At 40.2% G+C, this 23,537-nt stretch overlaps 1 protein-coding gene across 1 annotated transcript; it reads left to right on the top strand.

Annotated features, from left to right (window-relative positions):
• The first annotated feature begins 19,918 nt into the window (after window positions 1–19,918).
• On the top strand, window positions 19,919–23,216 carry LOC104226626 (ferritin-2, chloroplastic). The gene is made up of 8 exons (XM_009778656.2): window positions 19,919–20,349; window positions 21,398–21,481; window positions 21,578–21,638; window positions 21,781–21,868; window positions 22,231–22,292; window positions 22,481–22,546; window positions 22,662–22,725; window positions 22,817–23,216. The coding sequence occupies exons 1-8, from the start codon at window positions 20,048–20,050 to the stop codon at window positions 22,867–22,869; spliced, it is 780 nt and encodes a 259-aa protein (XP_009776958.1). The 5' UTR covers window positions 19,919–20,047; the 3' UTR covers window positions 22,870–23,216.
• Window positions 23,217–23,537: the final 321 nt, after the last annotated feature.

The following is a 23,537-nucleotide window of genomic DNA, read 5'->3' as shown; positions in this document are numbered from 1 at the left end:
TCAATTCCTACAACATCTCACAATCAGTTAGCTCAAAAATCAAACCTACATTACCAAGAAAAACATAGAAAACAACAAAAAGAAAAAAGACATGGGTTGCCTCCCAAGCAATGCCTGATTTAACGTCGTGGCACAACGCATGTTACTAGCACATCATTTTAGATGGAGAAGTGCCACCACGTGGCTATCATCAAATTTCCCAAGATAATGCTTGACCCGATGTCCATTGACTCTGAATACTTCACCATTCTTATTCCTTAGATCAAGAGCACCAAATGGGGTCACGAACACAACTTCAAATGTCCCACTCCACTTTGACTTGAGCTTACCCGGAAACAGACGTAACCGGGAATTGAACAAGAGAACCATATCTCCAACCTTTAACTCCTTGCCTCGAGCATATTTATCGTGAAGGTACTTCATTTTTTCCTTGTACAAGGATGAGCTGGAGTAGGCATGGAATCTAAACTCATCAAGCTCATTAAGTTGTTCAACCCGCATATTTGCCGCAACATCCCATTCTAAGTTCAACTTCCTCAAAGCCCACATGGCCTTGTGCTCTAATTCCACTGGAAGATGACAAGCTTTCCCAAACACTAACCAGTACGGTGACATCCGGCTCTTTGGCACTCATCACATCTCTTCACCAAATCGCCCGCATCTTTAAACAAGGTAGGCCAGTAAAATCCGCAACTAAACACTTTATAAGCCGTTCTCGCCCCGCCATGATGGCCACCATAGGGAGAGGAATGGCAAGCCTCCAAAATACCCAATTGTTCCTCCTCCGGGACACATCGTCGAATCACACCATCCGTTCAAATCTTGAACAAGTATGGCTCATCCCAATAGAAATCCAAACTATCCCACTTGAGCTTCTTTCTTTGGTTAGAAGAGAGCTCACACGGGATTATTCCGGTCACAAGGTAATTGGCAACATCGACAAACCATGGCATATCCTTCATTGACATTGCAAGGAGTTGTTCATCGGGAAATGAATCATTGATCTCAAGGCCATCACAAGGCCTCCCCTCCTCCTCCAAACGGGACAAGTGGTCCGCCACTTGATTCTCACTACCCTTCCGGTCAACAATTTCTAGATCAAACTCTTGAAGAAGTAACACCCATCTCTTCAATCTCGCCTTGGAGTCTTTCTTGGTCATCAAATACCTAAGGGCGACATGATCGATGTGCACTATAACTTTGGCACCCATAAGGTAAGGTCGAAACTTTTCCATAGCAAACACAATAGCCAACAATTCTTTCTCGGTGACTGTATAGTTTCTTTGAGCCTCATTCATGGTCTTGATTGCATAGTACACCGGATGAAACATCTTGTTGATTCTTTGGCCCAAAACAGCCCCAACCGCAACGTCACTAGCATCGCACATGAGCTCAAAAGGCAAGCTCCAATTTGGTGCGGTAATGATGGGGGTAGAAGTCAACTTGAGCTTAAGAAGCTCGAATGCGTGCATACAACTCTCATCGAACAAGAACTTTGCATCTTTCTCTAGCAACTTGCATAATGGATATACAACTTTAGAAAAATCTTTTATGAACCTTCGGTAGAAACCCGCATGCTCAAGGAAACTCCTCACCCCTTTGACAGAAGTAGGGGGAGGGAGCCTCGAAATAACCTCAATCTTGGACTTATCAACTTCAATTCCTAACTTCGAGATTTTATAACCCAACACTATACCTTCTTCTACCATAAAATGACACTTTTCCCAATTGAGAATAAGGTTGGTGTCTTCACATCGGGCCAACACTCTATCCAAGTTTACCAAGCAATCCTCAAGAGAATCCCTAACCACGCTGAAATCATCCATGAAGACCTCCAAGATATCCTCCACCATGTCAGTAAAAATAGCCATCATGCAACGTTGGAAGGTCACCGGAGCATTACACAATCCAAATGGCATTCTAGAGGAAGTGAATGTGCCATAAGGATATGTAAAGGTGGTCTTCTCTTGGTCCTCCGAGTCAATTAGATTTTGATTGTACCCCGAGTAACCATCCAGAAAATAATAGAAAGCTCAGCCCGCAAGACGATCAAGCATTTGGTCAAGGAATGGCAATGGGAAATGATCTTTTCTAGTCACCTTGTTCAGCTTCTGGTAATCCATACAAACTCTCCACCGGTGACAGTTCTAGTGGGAATGAGCTCATTGTTGTCATTGGTCACCACGGTCATACCACCCTTTTTTGGCACACATTGCACCGGATAAGTCCACGAATTGTTAGAAATAGGATAAATCATCCCAACATCTAACCACTTGATAACCTCTTTCTTCACCACCTCTTGCATCGCCTCATTTAGTCTTCTTTGATGCTCCAAGGAAGGATTTGCATCCTCCTCCAAGATGATTTTGTGCATGCAAAATGCGGGGCTTATTCCCCGAATATCAGCTAGAGTCCATCCGATTGCCCTTTTTCGCTTTTGATGAACCACCAAGGTGGCCTCAACCTGCATGTTAGTAAGACAAGAAGAAAGAATAACAAGTAAAGTAGAATTTGAACCCAAGAATTCATACCTGAGGTGTGGAGGAAGTGGCTTCAACTCCAACACTGGTGGCTCCTCAATCGATGGCTTTGTTGGTGGAGTTTTGCGATTTTCAAGATCCAAAGATATCCTCCTAGGCTCATATGAATATGAACCCATACCATGCAATGCATTCACGTACTCCACTATACTAGCATCATCATTGACATCCATATTAAGAAGCACGACCTCAAAGGGATCTTCAACATGGATCATGGAACTTGTGTCATCCACTATCACAGCTATGACAATGTCTACAAATGAACACACCTCCATGCTATTAGGTTGTCTTATTGATTTGCAAACATGGAATACCACTTTCTCATCCCCCACTCAGAAAGTGAACTCACTCGCTTTAACATCAACTAATGCCTTCCCCGTAGCTAGGAAAGGCCTACCAAGTATAATCGACACTTCAAATTCCACCTCACAATCCAATATGACAAAGTCGGCCAGTAGTATAAACTTATCCACCCGGACAAGTACATCATCGATTATGCCCAAGGGTCGCTTCATCGATCGATCCACCATTTGAAGTCTCATTGAAGTGGGTCGAGGTTGTCCAATTCCCAAAGTCTTGAAGATCGAGTACGACATCAAATTTATGCTAGCCGCCAAGTCACAAAAGGCCTTGGCAAAATCCGCACTTCTGATAGTACAAGGGATAGTAAAAGCTCCAGGGTCCTCAAGCTTGGGTGCCATTGAATGCACTATGGTACTCACTTGATGAGTCATTTTAATTGTTTCACACTCCATCGACCTCTTCTTTGTTACCAAATCTTTCATGAACTTAGCGTACCCCAGCATTTGCTCAAGTGCCTCCACCAAAGACACATTGATTGTGAGGCTCTTCATCATATTAATGAACTTTTTGAATTGATTGTCACTCTTTTACTTTGCTAATCGTTGAGGATAAGGTGGAGGTGGCCTAGGCAAAGGTGCCTTGGCCTTTGGTACAACCGGCTCGAGCATGTCAATCACGTGTTCCCTAAACGGGTTCACGACATCTTGAGTCTTTACCTCGGCTTCATCATCAATATCAATCCGCACATCATTGTTCACATTTTTATTAACCATATCATCAACAATCAAAGGTACATCATTATCCCGCAACTCAACATCTTCATCCATAACTTGCTTTTGCTTTGAGGCATTCACATCACTGCCTCTCCCACTTCTTATTGTAACCGCCATCACATGATTATTATTCCCATCCTTCAGATTTACTACCGTATCACTTGGTAGTGCACCCTTGGGACGAGTATTCAACGCTTGAGAGATTTGTCCTAATTGCACCTCCAAGTTCCGGATAGATGTATTATGAGAAGCTAATTGGGCATCGGAATCTTGGTTCTTTTTCATCATTTGCTCGAACATGCTTTCAATTCTCCCCATATCACTCCCGAAAGAACTTGGACCTTGAGAAAGAAAGTGGGGTGGATTGTTCGGTTGTTGGTACATGGGGGGCCTTTGAAAGCCTTGCCCCCGGTTGCCTTGGTTCCCGCTATTGTTCCACCCTCCTTGATTGTTGTTGTTTCCCCAATTATTGTTATTACCATTCCAATTCCCTTGGTTGCTTTGATTACCCCAATTGTTGTTTTGGTTGTTATTATTCCAATTGCCACCACCTTGTTGTTGATTGTTGTTATTCCAATTACCTCCGCCTTGTTGTTGATTGCCCCAATTTCCTTGAGGATGCCATTGTTGATTCGAAGAGTTGCCTCTATTCCCTTGGTAGTTATTGACATATTGGACCTCTTCGCTTTGGTCATCATAACACTCATTTGAATAACCACCACCATCATTGTTGTTGTCATATTGTTCACAATTACCTTGAGGATGTTTCCCTTTTGCCTCCTTTTCAACATAGAAACACCTTCCATTGCATTGACTTGGTGCTGGTTCTGGACTTGTTGCAATTTCGCAATTGCCAATTGATTCATAGTTGTTGTAAGCTCGATAATAGCTTGGCCATGATCGTGCAATTACTTGTGCAAATGGATGACCGTAGGGTCACCTTGGGGCACATTTGCTTGGCTTTGCCATGCCGAAGAGGTGTCGGCCATTTCATCAAGTACATCACATGCCTCTTGGTAAGAAAGTTTCATAAAGTTCCCTCCGGCCAATTGGTTCACAATGCATTGATTCGTGGTGTTGATGCCCCGATAAAAGGTTTGTTGAATCATAGCCTCGGTCATGTCGTTATTAGGGCACTCTTTCACCATTGTTCTATATCTTTCCCATATCTCGTGCAAAGGTTCCGTTGGCTCTTGCTTGAAGGCTAGAATTTCATCCCGAAGAGCCGCCATATGACTTGGAGAAAAGAACTTGGCAATAAATTTGTCCGCCAATTCATCCCATGTTGTAATAGAATGATTGGGGAGCCTTTCTAACCAATCCAATGCTTTACCCCGAAGAGAGAACGGGAAAAGCCTCAATCTCAACGCATCCTCGGACACGTTTGTCTGCTTCCTACCCCAGTATGTATCCACGAACCCCTTCAAGTTCTTGTAGGCATTTTGATCGGAGGCGCCCGTGAAATACCCTCTTTGCTCGAGCAAGGTCAACATAACATTTGCGATTTGAAAGTTCCCCGCCCGGATTCGGGGAAGAACAATAGCACTGGCATATCCTTGATTTGGTAAAACTCTGGAAGCCACTCTCGGCGGTGCCGGAGGAGGGTCTGGAATATTGTTATTCTCATTTGCATTTACATTGGCATTTCGGCCTCTCCGTGGAACTTCAGGTAAGACCTCATCTTGTTCTAGATCATCTACCTCCTCCCCCGCTATCATGTTTCCGAGAGGGTCATTTGCATTAAGAGCCATTTGTACCTGATTGATCGACACAAACAAAATTAGTAAACAAGAAGGAAAGATAAGCAAAACACAAAACTAAATAAATAGATAGTCAACACCGTAAGCTCCCCGGCAACGGTGCCAAAAAGTGATCACAGTCAACCTGACGCTACACTAAGGTAGGAAGAGTGGGTCGCAATAGCTTTTACCCGATATGAGGGTCGGGATCGATTTTCTCAGGGAGCTAGTAGTGGAGTTGGATTGTTTGTCTATCCTAGAGATGTGTTTGTACTCCTAATGTCACTTCAAACATTTTTGGGTTTTCAAATTATAACTATTTTTGTAATACTATTGATTAACACAAAATTATGCTACAAGAATATTTCTAAGTCGTATCTAATGGGAAGACGGGCACTAGGGTTGTGACACTACCTAGGTGGCTAAGGTTCGATTGACATAATTGGGGCTTATGCTATAACCGTTGCACAATTTTACCCACTCTCACACCTCTCGGTAGAGAGAGTGATTTTGCTCAATTGACTCTCTCGAGACCAAATGGGTAGGCAAATTAGACCAAGCAACTAGGGTTCAAGTAGGGTAATTACTCTCTCGAGGTTTAACCAGTTAATTGGGACTATCATTTCTCATGAGTTCATCTCAATTCCTTGTTGGGCCAATTTTTTGGGTCATAGGCTCTCTTTCTCAAGAAGAGTTAAACCCACAAAGCTTGAATCAGTGTTTGCAACCACCAATTCTCGATTAAAACATAAAATCAACCCAAATAGCAAACACTCATAGTCAATCTAACACTAGATGGCAACACCCATCAATTACCCACACTAGGGTTGAGCCACAACCCTAGCTAATGGGTTTAGCTACTCATGCTAGATAAAGAAATTGAAGAAATATATGAAGAACTAAGCATATTAATTAATTACTAAAATTAAATTACAAGAATCTATCGTAAATGTAAAGCAAAAGTGCCAGAAATGGCTACAAAATACGTTCTCACGAGCACAACTCTCCACTAATGTATCTAATTACCTAAAAAATGGTAAAATATTCTATTTATACTAGGTTGGAAAAATTAGACAAAAATACCCCTGCGGGGTCAGTGCGGGCCTCATTAAATGGACCGCGACCGTGCTATGCTCACTTTTGCTTCTCTGAACTTGGACTCCGCCGACCGCGTAGAACGGACCGCGGCCGCGGAGGGAGTTGGCGCGGTCCGCGCAACCACGACCGCGGACTGCATGGCACTGGATTTGCAAACTTCATCTCTCTGAACCTCATGACCGCGGACCACACAAAAGAGTAGTGTGGTCGCGGAGCCTTCACTGCAAACCGCGAGATGTGTACCGCGGTCGCGCTTCTTCTAGCCTGATTCACCAACTCTCTGAACCACCTAGTGCGGCCGCATTCCACTTTGTGCGGTCCGTACTAGGCCTTCTTTTCTTAAATTTCTTGGTCTTTGATACTTGAGCAGGTTTCACTCCTTTTTGAGCCGATCTTTGATATTTTATCACTTTGTCGATCAAACATGCGATCAAGCACAACTTGTAAGCCTTTCAGGACTATTTTTTAACAATATATGATCAAAGCATAGGCAAGTAGGGGCATAAAACATGTTAAAATCCTAACTTATCATCAGTCATAGCCGCCACGTCCTCCCAGAGCTTGTTTTGAGTGTGACGACACTCGCCATATAGTGAAGGATTGCCCCAGACTTAGAGGGGTGCACCTCCACAGACTTCTCAGCACAGCGTGCTCTACCAGGTCCTCAGGCTATGATTACAACACCAATATCCACCCCACCTGCTCAGCTAGCCCGAGGTAGAGGTCGAGGTGGTAGGGTCGCCCTAAAGGGGGAGTCCAGGCCAGATACTATGCCCTTCCTGCTCTTACCGAGGATGTTACTTCTGATTCTGTTATTACAGGTATTGTTCCAGTCAGTCATAGAGATGCATTGGTTCTATTCGATCCAGGCTCCACTTATTCTTATATGTCTTCTTATTTTAACCCCGCATTTGGGCAAATCTCGGGATTCTTTGAGTTGTTTTGTTTATACGTCTACTCCTGCAGGAGATTCTCTTATTATGGACTGCGTGTATCGTTCATGTTTGATCGTCCTTAGTGATTTTGAGACTAGATCCAATTTATTATTGCTCAGCATGGTAGATTTTTATATTATCTTGGGTATGGACTAGTTGTCCCCCCATTATGCTATTCTTGATTGTCATGCCAAATCGTGATGCTGGCTATGCTAGGTTTACCGCAATTAGAGTGGAGGGGTACTTTAGATTACACTCCTAGCAGGATTATTTCATTTATTGAAGCTTAGCAAATGGTTGAGAAGGGGTGTGACGCGTATCTAGCCTATATGAGAGATGTCAGTATTGATACCCCTATAGTTGATTCAGTCCCAGTAGTGAGGGATTTCCCTTATGTGTTTCCAGTTGATCTTCCAGGCATGCCACCAGACAGAGATATTGATTTTGGCATTGATTTGTTGCTGGGCATTCGGACCATCTCTTTCCTCCTTACTGTATGGCCTTTCTTGAGTTGAAAGAGTTGAATGAACAGTTACAGGAATTGCTTGATAAGGGTTTTATTCGGCCCAGTGTGTCACCTTATTGTGCTCCTATCTTATTTATGAAGAAAAAAGATGGTTCTATGTATATGTGCATTGATTATCACCAGAAAACAAAGTTACGGTGAAGAACCGGTATCTTTTACCTCGTATTGATAACCCATTTGATCAGTTACAGGGTGCCCAAGTATTTTTCAAGATTGACTTGCATTCCAATTATCATCAGTTGAAGATTCGGGAGCCAGATATCCCGAAGACTAGTTTCAGGACTCGGTATAGTCATTACGAGTTCCTTGTTATGTCATTTGGGCTGACCAACGCCCCAACAACATTTATGCATTTGATGTATAGTGTATTCCAGCCTTATCTTGACTCGTTCGTCATTGTTTTTATTGATGACATTCTGGTGTACTCCTGAAGTTGGGAAGATCATGAGCAGCACCTAAGGATTGTACTTTAGACTTTGAGAGAGAAGAAATTATATGCAAAGTTCTCAAAATCTGAGTTCTGGTTAGATTCCGTGGCATTCTTGGGTCATGTAGATCCGAAGAAAGTGGAAGCAGTGCAGTGTTGGCCCAGACCATCCTCAACTACCGAGATCAGGAGTTTCCTAGGTTTGGCGGGATATTACCGTCGATTTGTTGAGGGGTTTTCATCTATTGTAGTGCCTATGACCAGGCTGACCTAGAAGGGTTCTCCGTTCAGGTGGACGGAAGAGTGTGAAGAGAGTTTTCAAAAGCTCAAGACAGTTTTGACTACAGCCATAGTATTGATATTGCTTATAGGTTTGGGGTCTTATACAGTCTATTGTGATGTGTTGCAAGTTGGCCTCGGCGCGGTGTTGATGCAAGGTCTAGGGTGATTGCCTACGCATACAGACAGTTAAAGGTGCATGAAAAGAACTACCCCTGTCCACGACCTTGAGTTAGCTGCTATTGTTCATGCCTTGAAGATTTGGAGGCACTATTTGTATGGTGTCCCTTGTGAGATCAATACTGGTCACCGGAGTTTGCAGCATCTGTTCAAGCAGAAGGATCTAAATTTGCGTCAGATGAGGTGGTTGGAGCTACTTAAGGATTATGATATCACCATTTTGTACCACCCGGATAAGGCCAATGTGGTGGTTGATGCTTTGAGTCGTCGGGCAGAGAGTTTGGGGAGTTTAGCTTATCTACCAGCAACATAGAGGCCCATGGCGATGGATGTTCAGGCCTTAGCCAGCCAGTTTGTGAGATTGGATATTTTTGAGCCTAATTGAGTATTGGCTTGTGTGGTCTCTCGGTCTTCTCTTTATGATTGTATCAGGGAGCGTCAGTATGATGACCCCCGTCTGCTTGTCCTTAGGGACACGGTTCAGTACGGTGATGCCAAGAAGGTAACTATTGGGGATGATGGTGCATTGAGGATGCAGGGCAGGCTATGTGTGCCTAATATAGATGGTTTGCCTGAGTTGATCCTTTAGGAGGCTCATAGCTTGCGGTATTCTATTCATCCGGGTGCCGAGAAGATATATCAGGACTTGAGGCAATATTATTGGTGGCGTAGAATGAAGAAGGATATAGTGGGGTATGTTGCTTGGTGCCTAAATTGCCAGCAGGTGAAGTATGAACACTAGTGGCCAGGTGGGTTGCTTCAGAAGTTAGAGATTTCGGAGTGGAAGGGGGAGCAAATCACTATGGATTTTGTTGTTGGACTCCTACGGACTCAGCGGAAGTTTGATGCAGTTTGGGTGATTGTAGATAGGTTGACCAAGTCAGCTCATTTCCCTTATATGATGACTACATATTCTTCCGATCAGCTGGCTCGAGTTTATATCTGGTTGATTGTCAGACTTCATGACGTGCCAGTATCTATCATCTCTGATTGGGGCACGCAATTTACATCACGGTTCCGGAGAGCCGTACAGCATGAGTTAGGTACTCGGTTGGAGTTGAGAACAACAGTTCACCCTCAGGTGGACGGACAGTCCGAGTGCACTATTCAAATTCTTGAGGATATGCTTCGTGTGTGTGTGTGTGATGGAGTTTAGAGGTTCTTGGGATCAGTTCTTGTCACTTGCGGAGTTTGCTTGTAATAAGAGTTATTAGTCCAGCATTCAGATGGCGCCGTATGAGGCTCTGTATAATAGGTGGTGTAGGTCTCCAGTGGGTTGGTTCGAGCCGGGCGAGGCTAGGTTATTGGGCACAAACTTGGTTCAGGACGCTTTGGAAAAGGTTAAGGTGATTAAAGATAAACTTCGCACAACCCAGTCCAGATAGAAGAGTTATGTGGACCGTAAGGTTCGCAATGTTTCATTCATGGTTGGAGAGCGAGTCTTACTTCGAGTTTCGCCTATGAAGGGCGTTATGAGGTTCTGAAAGAGGGGCAAGCTAAGCCCAAGGTTTATTGGTCCCTTTGAGGTGTTGCGACGCGTTGGGGAGGTTGTTTATAAGCTTGTCTTGCCTCCCAGCATAGCAGGAGTTCATCCGGTATTTTATGTTTCGATGCTCCAGGGTATCATGGTGATCCGTCTCATGTGTTGGATTTCAGTTCAGTCCAGTTGGACAAGGATCTATCTTATGTTGAGGAGCCAGTGACTATATTGGACAGGCAGGTTCGAAAGCAGAGGTCAAAGAATATTGCATCAGTAAAGGTTCAGTAGCAGGGTCAGCCGGTCGGGGAGGCGACTTGGGATACCGAGCAGGATATGCGTAGCCATTACCATAATCTTGTCACCACTTCAGGTATGTCTTTATGCTCGTTCGAGGACGAACAAATGTTTTAAGAGAGGGAGGATGTAACGACCCGGCCGATCATTTTGAGAGTTAGAGCCTCGACCCCCTATTAACTGCTTCCCCCGTGTCTATTTCTGCTATTGTGATTTTCCAGGATGATTCGTTTCAAGTTTCAGAGTGTTTTGGGTCACTTAGTCTCTAAATGAGAGCTTAAGTCTTAGAATTTAGACCGTAGTCGGAACAGTGTGAGGACGACTTCAAAATGGAATTCTGTCGATTTCGTTAGCTCCGTTGAGTGATTTTGGGCTTAGGGGCGTGTTCGAATTGTGTTTTTGAGGTTCGTAGCTCATTTAGGCTTGAAATGGCAAAAGTTGAATTTTTAGAGTTTCGGGCCGATAGTGGAATTTTTGATATCGGGGTCAGAATCCGATTCTGGAAGTTGGAGTAGGTCCGTAGAATTGAATATGAATCGTGTACAAAATTTGGGGTCAATCGGACGTGGTTTGGTTGGTTTCGACATCGGTTGTAGAATTTTGAAGTTTCAAGTTCTTAAATTTTGGATTGGAGGGCGATTCGTGATGTTAGCGTTGTTTGATGTGATTTGAGGGCTCGACTAAGTTCTTATGGTGTTTTAGGATTGGCTGGTATGTTTGGTTGAGTTCCTCGGGGCCTCGAGTGTGTTTCGGATGCTTAACGGGTCATTTTTGGACTTAAGAAGATGGCAGATTTTGTTGGTGTTTTGTTGCAGAAGATTTGTTCTTCGTAATCGTGAAGAGGAGCTCGCGATCGCGAAGGTGTGGTCAGTGGGAACATCGCGAATGTGAGGAGCAGGCCACGATCGCGTAGAGTTAAGTGGACCTAAGCTGGGGCCACGTGTTTGTTCATCGCGAACGCGATATGTGGTACACGATCGCGTAGTTAGGAGAGTCAGATCATCGTGATCGCATGGTGTTTTACGCGTTCACGTAGGGTAAAGTCATGATGCAACAAAGTTGTCATTCGTGATGGCGAGGATGTTTTCATTATCGCGATTAAGGAAATCACTGGGCAGATTTTAAAGTTCAAAACGAGTGTTTGAGTTCATAACTCCAAAATTTGATTGAGAGCTCGGTAGAATGTAAAATTTGGAGAGATTTTCAGAGGAAGTTTGTGGGGTAATGATTCCTAACTTCTTTTTGATTATATATCATTAATCTAAGCTTATTTCATCATTTGATTTCGGATTTGGGGTGAAAATTGGGAAAATTGAGAAAGGTTCTTAGACCGAATTTTGGGATTTTGATCGAGATTTTGGTATCGTATTTAAGTGAATTTGGTGTGGTTAGAATCGTGAGTGAATGGATGTTCATGATTTATGACTTTTATCCGATTCCGATACGTGGGCCCGGGGAGGATTTTTGGGCGTTTTTCTATTTTCTTGCCCTAGCTTTGATTTCATTAGCTAAATTAGTTGCTTGTAGCTATATTTATGTTATGTAATTGATTTGATCAGATTTGGGCCACTCGGAGTTATATAGTCATTGCAAGAGCGTGATTTTGGATTGATTTGAGCTTGGTTCGAGGTAAATGGCTTGCCTAACCTTGTGTGGGAAAACTCCCCTTAGGATTTTGGTACTGTTTGATATATGAGCGCCGTGTACGTGAGGTGACGAGTACGTACACGGGCTACTTGTTGTAAAACTCTGTCTTTCACTAAGTCTTAACATATTCTTTTCCTTGTTTGAACTACACTAACATATGTAATTACGTTGTTTAGATTAGAAAAGCATGACTACGTGTTTAATCTGTCTATTTGAACTCTATGCAGTATGTTTTAGTGAAATTTCCTATTTCCTTGATGTAAACTTAGTCTAAACTGCAGATTTCCTTGATATAACTGTTGTTTGTATTGATTGAGCTACATATTTACTTTGGAACTACAGAACGGTATTCCGGGAGATCCCCAACACTGCATATTTACTTTGGGACTATGGAATGATATTTCGGAAGATCCCCTAGCATATTTACGTTTGGGACTACGAGATAGTATCCCGAGAGATCCCCATATTGCTATTGTTGTGTTCTGAGCTGTTGTTCTTCTATGTTTATTTCTTGTTTAAGGTTTCAGTATTTACTTCTTACCACGATATTCCTTTCTGTTAAATTTTATTATATTTAAACCAGTAGGGCCCTGACCTGATCTCGTTACTATTCGAGCGAGGTTAGGCTTGACACTTACTAGGTACCGCTGTGGTGTACTCATGTCCTTTCCTGAACATGTTTTTCTTGTGCAGATCCAGGTACCTCTTCCCAGCCATATTTCCAGTGAGGCGAGGTGATTTTAGAGACTTTGCGGTATATATTCCGCGTCCACAGACCTAAAAGTCCCTCTCTACTCTTCCTTAAGTTAAAGACTTTATTGTATTTTCTTTGTTGATAGTTTTTGGAGTTTAGAAGCACTATTTACTTCTGTAGCTTGTGACGTATGATATTCCAGGTTTTGGAAGCATTTATGTTTAGTTCGAGAGTGTTTATTGTATATGCCAAGTGGCGTCTAAACTTCTTAATTATATTTACCTGTTAAGTTGTTAGTTTTCATGTTTTTGTTTCATTTTTGCAAAAATGTTAGGTTTACTTAGTCGTAGGGACTAGGTTCCGTCATGACGGTTCATGGAGGGAGAACTTGGGTCGTGACACAGCACAAACAAGCCTTAGGATGAACCTATGCAATCACAATCTTCAACGCTTACCAAGGTAAGTTTTCCAGATACAGTATCCCTACCCCGGACCCATTCAGATCACTATCCATTACTATTCACCCTTACAAAACCTTTCCAAAAAACAAATTTTAAATTCAAATTTGAAACCATGTGGTTACAACATCCAGATATTTTTTGTATTGTAACTGATGCATGGTTAAAATCAAACAAATTATAATGCTAGCTTATAATATTTCACGGAATCAGTTACTCATTGGAACATAAATAACTTTGGTAATGTTTTTTATTTTAAAAAAACTCTTATCTAGACTATAAGGTCTTCAATGTATAGACCCGACCCGAAAAAATTCTTTCCATTATAATTTAGAAAATGCTCTTATTACGAATTTCAATCTAATCCTCAACCAGGAAGCGGAATTCTGGAAATTAAAATCTAGGACCAGTGGTTAATGATGGGGACACTAATACTAAATTTTTACACATTTCATTGTTCTTCTTTTTGAGCAATGAGAAGAACATGTGACTTCGATCTGAAAACCTCGAGATAAACTGGCCTAAGGCGGCTATCCGCCCTATTAATCTTTGTACGACCTTAACATTGTCCATGATTGTGATGTCTTTGATTGCCTTGATTTTATCGGGGTTGATCTTGATCCCCTGGTTTGACACCATAAAGCCGAGGAACTTGCCCGAACCGACCCCGAATGCACATTTTCAAGATTGAGCTTCATATTGTATTTTCTCAATATGTTGAAAGTCTCCTACAAATGTGCTAAATGGTCCTCTGCATGCAAAAACTTAACTAGCATATCATCAATATATACCTTTATTGATTTACCTATTTGTTCTTCAAACACTCGATTCATTAGGCGTTGGTAAGTAGCACCAGTATTTTTTTAGCCCAAATGACATTACATTATAACAATAGGTACTATACTTAGTAACGAATGAAGTCCTTTCCTAATCTTTTGGGTTCATTTGAATTTGATTGTACCCGGAGTAAGCGTCGAGAAAACTAAGGATCTCGTGGCCGGCCGTAGCATCGATCATGCGATCGATATTCGGTAGAGGAAAAGAGTCTTTGGGATATGCTTTGTTTAAATTCTTATATTCTATGCACATTCTAAGTTTGTTCCTCTTTCTAGGGCCTACAACTACGTTTGCAAACCATTTGGGATATTTTACTTTCCAAATGGATCCTATTTTGAGAGGTTTGGTTACCTCGTCCTTGATTAATGCATGTTTTACCTTAGACTGGGGCCTTCTCTTCTATTTTACCAATCTGAACTTTCGGTCCAGGCTCTATTGATGTGTTGTGATCTCCGGTGAGATTCCTGTCATATCCAGGTGGGACCAAGCAAAACAATCCATTTTATTTAAAAGGAATTGAATGAGTTTTTTCCTTAGCACGGGAATTAACCCCATGCCCAGGTATACCTTTCGATCGGGAAGATGCTCGATTAGTATGATTTGTTCCAGCTCCTCAACCGTTGACTTTGTTGCATCAGAATCACTGGGGGTCATGAAGGTTCGAGGTATCATAAAATCTTCATTCTCGAAGATCTCCTGCTCCTCCGATAGGGCCGAGGCCGGTACCTATGGTTGCTATTTGACTTCCTATTTTCCTTTGGCTCTGATCCCTTTGCTGATGAAAGTGTTGATACTGGTACTACTTCGTCGATTGCAAACATCTCTTTGGCAGCAGATTGCTCGCCGTACACCGTTTTGACTCCTTATAATGTTGGGAATTTTAAGACTTGATGAAGAGTTGAAGGTACTGCCCTCATATTATGAATCCAAGGTCTTCCGAGCAGCGCGTTGTATCTCATGTCACCTTTGATTACATGGAACTTTGTTTCTTGGAGAGTCACGACCATATTTACTAGCAAAATGATTTCCCCTTTGGTGGTTTCACTTTCCATGTTGAAGCCGTTGAGTACTCGAGTTGCAGGCACGATTTGATCCTGAAGGCCGAGTTGCTCTACGACCCTCGATCTAATAATGTTTGCCGAGCTACCTGGATCAATCAACACACGTTTAACTTGAACTTTATTCATAAGGGTAGATATTACCAGCGCGTCGTTGTGAGGTTGTTCGATCCCTTATGCATCCTCATTATTGAAAGACAAGGTATCTTTTGGTAAGTAGTCCCGGGTAAGCTTCTCCCTTGTAATTGTCACCTTGGTGCGTTTAAATATCGGGCCTTGAGGAATATCGACCCCACCAACGATCATATGAATCACGTGATGTGGTTCCTCTTGTTCGTTTTCTTGTTTGCATCCTTGTCTCTAAAGTGATTATTAGCTCGGTCACTCAGGAACTCTCGAGGGTGGCCCTCGTTGAATAAACGAGCTACCTCTTCCCTTAATTGTCTGCGGTCTTTGGTTCTGTGACCATGGATTCCATGGTATTTGCATATTTGATTAGGGTTTCTTTGAGCTGGATCGGTCTGTAGGGGTCTGGGCCACCTAGTATCTGTGATTCGTCCAATGGCTGTACAATACGCGATACATCGATGCTGAAGTTGTATTCCGATAACCGTGGCGCTTATTTAGGCTTGACATGTTTATCAAATCCACTGTTACTCATGAACCCTCGGGAGCTTTTTCCTCAATAATTCCTTCGATCATTCGCTAATGGGATTACGTCTCGGTCCGTTGTTTCTACGATTTGCGATGTATGGTTGGTACCGATATCTGTTTGACAGGGGCTCTGTCAATATCCCTTTGAACTCTGTCGTCGAATTTTTGGGTAGACAAAACCGGAAAGGGCTCCTAACTGATCATCCTCGACCCTACTTTTTGACTGGTATCGATTATGTACATCGGTCCAGCTCATATCTGGATATTCAAATTCTACTTTAGTTGTCGTGATACTATCGAACTTTGCTCGTTCAAACCTTGAGTGAAGGCTTGGATAGCCCAATCATCGGTCAGCGCGGGCTAGGTCCATGCGTTCCATCTGGAACCGAAATACGAATTCCCTTAGCATTTCATGGTCAGTTTGTCTCACTTTGAAGAGGTCCGACTTTCTAGTCGCGACCTTTATTGCTCCGGCGTGTGCCTTTACGAACGATCAGTAAGTATGGCGATGGAATTGATGGAATTGGGCGGCAAATTGTGGTACCATATCATTGCCCCATTCGATAAAGTTTCTCCATTCTTCTTCAACAGAACATATTCAATTTTATCATCTTCTAAGTCATTTCCTTTTATTGTGCATGTATAAGAAGTGACATGCTCATTAGGATCAGTGGTTCCATTGTATTTTGGAATTTATGACATGCGGAACTTCTTTGGAATGGGCTTCGGAGCCGCACTTGGAGGGAAAGGATTCTGCACAAACTTCTTCAAATCCAAACCTTTTAGAATCGGGGGTGCCCCCGGTATTTGATCAACCCGTGAATTGTACATTTCTATCTTTTTGTCATTAGCTTCGATTTTCTGTTCTCCCGATTCGATCCGTTTAGTGAGCTCCTCGAGCATCTTCATGATAGCAGGGTCAATTCCCGATCCATTATCGTTTGATTTATCCGGTACATGTTCGACTCTATGAATAACTTCATGTGATGTATCGAGCTCAATTCTGCTTGATGCTCGATTCTGATTTTAGAGTTGCGCTATCGCATCTTGCTGAGTCTGCAACATTTCAAATATCATTTGAAGGCTAATCCTTCCTTCTTCACCATTTTGTGCATTCTGATCGGCTGCCTCTATGGACGTTATTTTCGGGGTCGGCGCCTAAATTTCCATGGATGGCAACACGAGAACTAACATCGACTAGATCTATAGCCGATGGTCCATCGGGATTGACTGGAGGTACTCCATTTTCCGGGGCGACTATGTTCTCGTTCTAGCCATGAAGACCAAGGCCGGTGTCTGTGTGAGTGGGCGTTGCCTAAGAGTTTGACATGTTGATTCCTGAAATTAAAGACACTTACGAGAACAAGCGTAAAGTAGTGTGTTATGAGGATTAATACTAGGCAATCACTATTATCCTTAGCCCCACAATGGGGGCCAAACTGTTTACCATAAAATTGGATAACAATTAAACTTATAATGTAGTTTTAAGGACGCGTGATTTTACCTAATACCAATTGATAAACGTAAAAATTAGCAGTAAAAATTAACAATGAGATAAAGCAAACCAGTCTTGAAACGTGATTCAACCCTTGAGCTTAGGTGCCCTCGAACTGATCGGTGCCCAAAATAGTTAAGAAGCAAACTGATGAACAAGAATATAAACCAGAAAGTATTGTATTGCTTTGATATGTGTGAATGTAAGATGGTTACAAGATAATTAGGACCCTCTTTATATAGTAGATGAATCCTATTCATGGTACAATTCTGATTACGGAAGTAAATCCCATGATTAACTAAATAACCGCCCTTGATTTGATCTATTTCGAGATTTACGCCATGATCTCCGGCCAGTCACGGATACCTAGCCTTTCTGTTATTGTGCTTTGCTCGATGTCTGTTTCCTTTGATCTCGATCGCTACTGGCTTCGATCTTTGATAAGTGCCTCGGTCCTCGAACTCGGTGCCTTTTCCTTGTACCTTGGTCTGGTCCGTTGCGAGGCCAACCTTCAATGCAATTCCCTAGCCTCGATCAAATAGTAAAATCGGGTAAACCCGGTTTTAACCGTATACAATGGACCTGGCATTTTTGGAAAGAAGAGTAATAGCTTGTTTTATTGAAGAATTTACAAGCAATATACCTCTTTGTATAAAGTACTGCTCCTAATTTGAAGAATGCCACGACTGTCATTCAAATATAGAATTAGAAAACATGCGATAATTCTTTGTTTTGGACTTTTGATAATTAGATCGCAAAGTCTGATTTTATCCTCTTTTTATTATTGAGCATATAAAACAAGTATCCTATATTTAGAAACAAATTCTTTTCAAAATCGGTTCCCAATCAAAACTACTCTTTTTCTCTTGAGTTTCCCCATCAGACTAGTAGGCATGTCCAGCTCCTGTGCACCACTAAATCCTCTCCATCCACGTGTCATCCATCCAATGCTCGTCAACTTTAGTTTTTCATCTATACTGGAGTTTAAGAAAGAAAAAAAAGGGCTTTTGGTTCTAAAATAAAACTTAATATTTATGTAGTTGCAATTCATCATATAAAAAGTAGAGGAGACATTTTTTTTTTGGTAATTTAAAGGAGATATTTTTGAATTAAATCATTTTAAAATATAAACATAATATTCTTTCGGGACGGGCTAAGAGCCCGTTTGGATTGGCTGATTATAAAGAGTTGATAAGCTTGAAGTGATGAAAAATATTTTAAGTGCTGAAACTAATTTTTAAATAAGCATTTACGCATTTGGATAGACATGTTGAAACTGATAATAAGTATTAGATATATTTGGTAGAAAAATATTGATAAGTTGTTCTACTATTTAAATGACTAAAATACCCTTAAAAACTTTACAAAAAATTATAAATTAAAAAATTTCTTTATAAAGAAAATGATGAATAACGAATATAGAATGAAGGAAAAAGTTAAGAAATTTATTTTGGAAAAAAAGATTTTGTGAATTAAAAAATACTTATTAAGGATAAACTAGTAAAAGTCTCGGTCAAACAAAAAATTGCTCATAAGCTGAAAAATCATAAGTTGAGAGTGACTAAGAGGGTGTTTGACTAAGCTTATAAGCACTTTTTGGCTTATTTACGCGTTTGGTAAAATTAAAAGTGCTTATAAGTTAAGTGCTTATAAGCCAAAAATAAGCCGGAAGTTGGTCACCCCCAACTTATCAAATTTCAGCTTATAAGCACTTTAAGTTTGACCAAAATATTTACTATTATATCCCTAAAATACTTCTTTTTAAAACAAAACTCTTTGTATACCCAGTTCTTCAGCTACTTATTATTAATTTCAGCACTTCTATCCAATCAGGTAACTGCTTATTTTTTAAATCAGTTTCAGCACTTAAAAGTGCATTTCAGCACCTACTGCTTATCAGCGGTGTTTGGCTAAGCTTTAAACTGGCTTATAAGCACCTTTTGGCTTGTCTACACGTTTGGTAAATACCCAAAGTGCTTATAAGCTAAGATCAACCATAAGTCATAAGCTGATCACCCCAACTTATGGCTTTTCAGCTTATGAACACTTTTAATTTGACCAACACTTTTACTAGTTTATCCTTAATAATATTTTCTAATTCACAAAATGCTTTTACCAAAATAAATTTCTTGACCTTCTTTTCATTCCATATTCATTTGTTAATTACAAAGAAAATTTTAATTTATAATCTTCTGGAAAAAAATCAAGGATATTTTAGTAATTTTAATAAAAGATTAGCATACTAGCACTTTTTAATCAAACACATCAACTACTTATTATCAGTTTCAACACTTCTATCCAAACACGTAAATGCTTATTTTAAAAATCAGTTTCAACACTTAAAAAACTTTTCAGCACTTCAAGCTTATCAGCTATTTACAATCAACTAATCCAAACGGGCTTTAACTTATGATTTATGACTAATTTTAATTTATAAGCAAAGTGCTTATAAGTATTTTGGGCGTTTAATAAACGCGTAGATAAGCCAAAAATATACTTTTAAGTAAGTTTGATTTAGCCAAACACCCTCTAAAAAGGAAAAAACGGAAGGAGTGGAGTATTATCCATTTGCTCATCTTTCTCTTTTTACACCGTCATTTTCTTTCCACAAGTTCTCCATATACATCGTCATGCTTCTAAAATTAGCTCCAGCTTTCACCTTGTTGAATAGCCATGGTGAAAATCTAAGTCCCATGTTATCAACTTCTTCACAGGGATTTGTTCTGAAGAATTTTTCTACAAAAAGTAGAAATGGATTATTAGTTGTATGTGCTTCAAAGGGTTCGAACACCAAGCCTTTAACAGGAGTTGTGTTTGAGCCTTTTGAAGAGGTGAAAAAAGAGCTTATGCTTGTACCTACTGTTCCTCAAGTTTCTCTTGCTAGACATAAATACTCTGATCAATGTGAAGCTGCTGTTAATGAACAAATCAAGTACGTTTTTGAACATCCCTTAGTTTCAACCCTCCCTCCCCCCCCCCCCCCCAAATCCCCTTTTGGATGTTTAATTTTTAAATTATTTTTTGAAAATATAAGTGGGCGTTTGGACACAAGAATTGTAAAATTCCAAAAAAAAGTGAAAAATATTTTCAAGCTAAAATGGTATTTGAATTAGAGTTGTGTTTGAACATAATTTTAAAGTGAAATTGGTTTGTTTTGAAGTTTTGTGAGTAATCTGAGGAAAATTTTGAAAAACAGCTTTTTAGAGTTTTTTAAATTTTCGAAAAAATTACAAAATGCATCTTAAAGTGAAATTGGAAATTGTATGAACAAATTTCGGAGAAAAGTAAATAAAATTCGAAAAAAGGGAAAAATTTCTTATGTCCAAACGGGCTCTTACTTCCTCCGTTGTCCCAATTAATATGATGCACTTTAATTTTTACTCTCTGCCCCAATAAAATGATAAACTATTATATTTAGAAATTATTTAACGTTAAACTTACTATTTTATCCCGTATTAGAGTTACATAAAAAAATACAGTGTAGCTAGATAGTTTGAATCCCTTTTGGCTTCTTTGTGTATTTATTTCTTTAAATTTCAACTCCCCTTACTGAAAATATTGGTTTGTCGCTGATTTTATCTTTAATAAAATGATTTACAGTGGAACAATTATGTACAAATAGCACGTCAAAACTACATCACATAAAATGAAAGGGAGGGACTATTGGAGGAAATGGGCCTTCATGTCTTTTTTACAATGTTGAAATTAAGTAATTGTCTTTTTTAGATCTGTTCATGTAAATGATAGATCTCTCATGTATAAAAGCAAATCTGCCATGTTTAAGAAAAACTTGGGGTCATAAAACTAAAAATAAATTTGTAATGGACCATAAAACCATTTGACCCGGAGTATTGAATAGTGAAATGAAAGAGGTCCAAATGGAGGGAATTTTGTTGTTTTCTTACATTTCAAAAATTATTATGGTTTGTTTTCTAGAGTATCTATTAATGGGATTATTTTACAATTTTATGTGATTGCAGCGTGGAATACAATGTTTCATATGTCTATCATGGGATGTATGCCTATTTCGACAGAGATAATGTTGCTCTAAAGGGACTTGCCAGGTAATATTTTCAAAGATTTTCTCGAATTTGATGTGTGTTTATATGATTTTTTTAAGTGGTAGTATGTGATTTTAGGTTATTGTTTTGTTGACTTAGGTTTTTCAAAGAATCAAGTGAAGAGGAAAGAGGCCACGCTGAGAAATTGATGGAGTATCAGGTGTTTGACGTTTTGCTATAATGAAAATTTTGTTTAACTCTTTTTCTTTTTCTCTTTTGGGGGCTGTGGAGCGGCTAAATCTTAGCAGCCAGTTTCATATGTTAATTGAGTTGGTTCTAACTTTATGTGTTTTATGGTGTAGAACAAACGTGGTGGGAAGGTGAAGCTACAGTCGATTTTGATGCCACTATCTGAGTTTGATCATGCTGAGAAGGGCGATGCGTTATATGGTAAGTTTGTTTCTGTTCTCTTATGTTGTAATCCTATTTTTGTAGTTAGACTTAAATCTACTCATGGTGCTAGTAGATATGGTTGTCTAGATTTTGCGAGTTGCTCAAAATGCTCTCTGCTCATCAGAGGGAAAATTAATTATTTGGCAGAGGCCAGCATGTGTCTTGCATAATTTACAGAGAACTGAGTGCTTCTTTTATTTTTATGGCCTCGTAAGCTCAAATGCCTAATAACTACTATATCCCCTTCCTTGGAATTTTGTGAATTTAGAAATATTGAAGTTCTTTTGTTGTTGCATTCTGAAAATAGCAGATTGAGCTTTCAGTTCCTTACCACATGCTTTGTTGAATTTATTCTTTAGCGATGGAGCTTGCACTTTCTTTGGCGAAGTTGACAAATCAAAAGCTTTTAAACTTGCACGCTGTGAGTTCTTCTACTATTCTTGTTTTGTTGTATCCTTATTCATTTGGATCAATTTTGGAATTGGCAACCATTGTGTTGGTTCCCGATACCAAAATTACAAAATAAAAAACCAGAAAGAATTATTTTTTACATTGTGGCTTTAGAATATGTCATTTATGCATTTTGGCTGATGTAACCTTTAAAAACAGGTAGCCACACGAAACAATGATGTGCAGTTGGCTGATTTTGTTGAAAGCGAGTACTTACGAGAACAGGTCTGGGTTCCTGAACTGGAAAAATACTATTTGTTTAACGGAGTTCTTGAGCTTTAAATACTAAATGCAGATGGAGTATCAATGATACTGATTTAAGAAATGTTCTGCTTATTAGGTGGAAGCAATCAAGATGATCTCGGAATATGTGGCTCAGCTGAGAAGAGTGGGCAAAGGACATGGTAGGATCGCTCTCCCTTGTGAATAGCTTGTCATTAATTGCAGTTTCCATATCTGTTTATTAACTTTTCATCCTCTTCGGCTATAATTTAGGTGTTTGGCACTTTGATCAAATGCTCCTGCAAGAGGAGGAAGTTGTTGCATGATGGAGAAGATAGTCTTACTCCAACTTTCCATGTGTGCTCTGCCCTTTTGGAGGATGTCGTTTTGGGTATATGTTTGTATTAGCGTTGTCTATGATATATGGAGTGTCTTAGTAGCAGAAAGTCCCGGAGTTGTGTACATATAGACCAAATAGATTTACTTATCTGTGCTACTATTACTCTTTTTAGTATTGCTGGCATTTGAATCAGTTTAATCTTCCTATCATGATTGCTAGTTGTAGCTTGAAATCAAAGGTGTACCAGAGACGTCAAATGTAAAGAGAAATTACCAGTTTTGTTTCTTGAAGGATGTTGGTTCAGCTGGAGTAATAAATGATTGTATTTGAGAAGGGGTCGCTTTGTTTCCAGTGTTTGTTTCTGTGTTTCTGCAAATTATTGCAGGAAGGAGTCAACACTCGTTCAGGTGAGTGAATTTCCAACAACAACAACATTTTATAAACCATATGGTAGTACGAACTTGGCGAATCAAACCACTATATAATTCTATAAAAAATTTCTATTTTGTTAGTCTCAACATTAGCTCAACCCTCTTCTTTCGGGCCCGATATCTGCGAAATTTTCCAACAACAACAACAATAACATACCTAGTGTAATTTCACAAGTGGAATTTGGGGAGGTTATTGTGTACGCAGATTTTACCATTATCTTAT

This window comes from Nicotiana sylvestris, chromosome 5 (assembly GCF_000393655.2).
Source record: "Nicotiana sylvestris chromosome 5, ASM39365v2, whole genome shotgun sequence".
Lineage (NCBI taxonomy): Eukaryota > Viridiplantae > Streptophyta > Magnoliopsida > Solanales > Solanaceae > Nicotiana > Nicotiana sylvestris.
The sequence above is the reverse complement of the archived record's forward strand: the minus strand, read 5'-3'. Positions and strand labels throughout refer to the sequence as shown.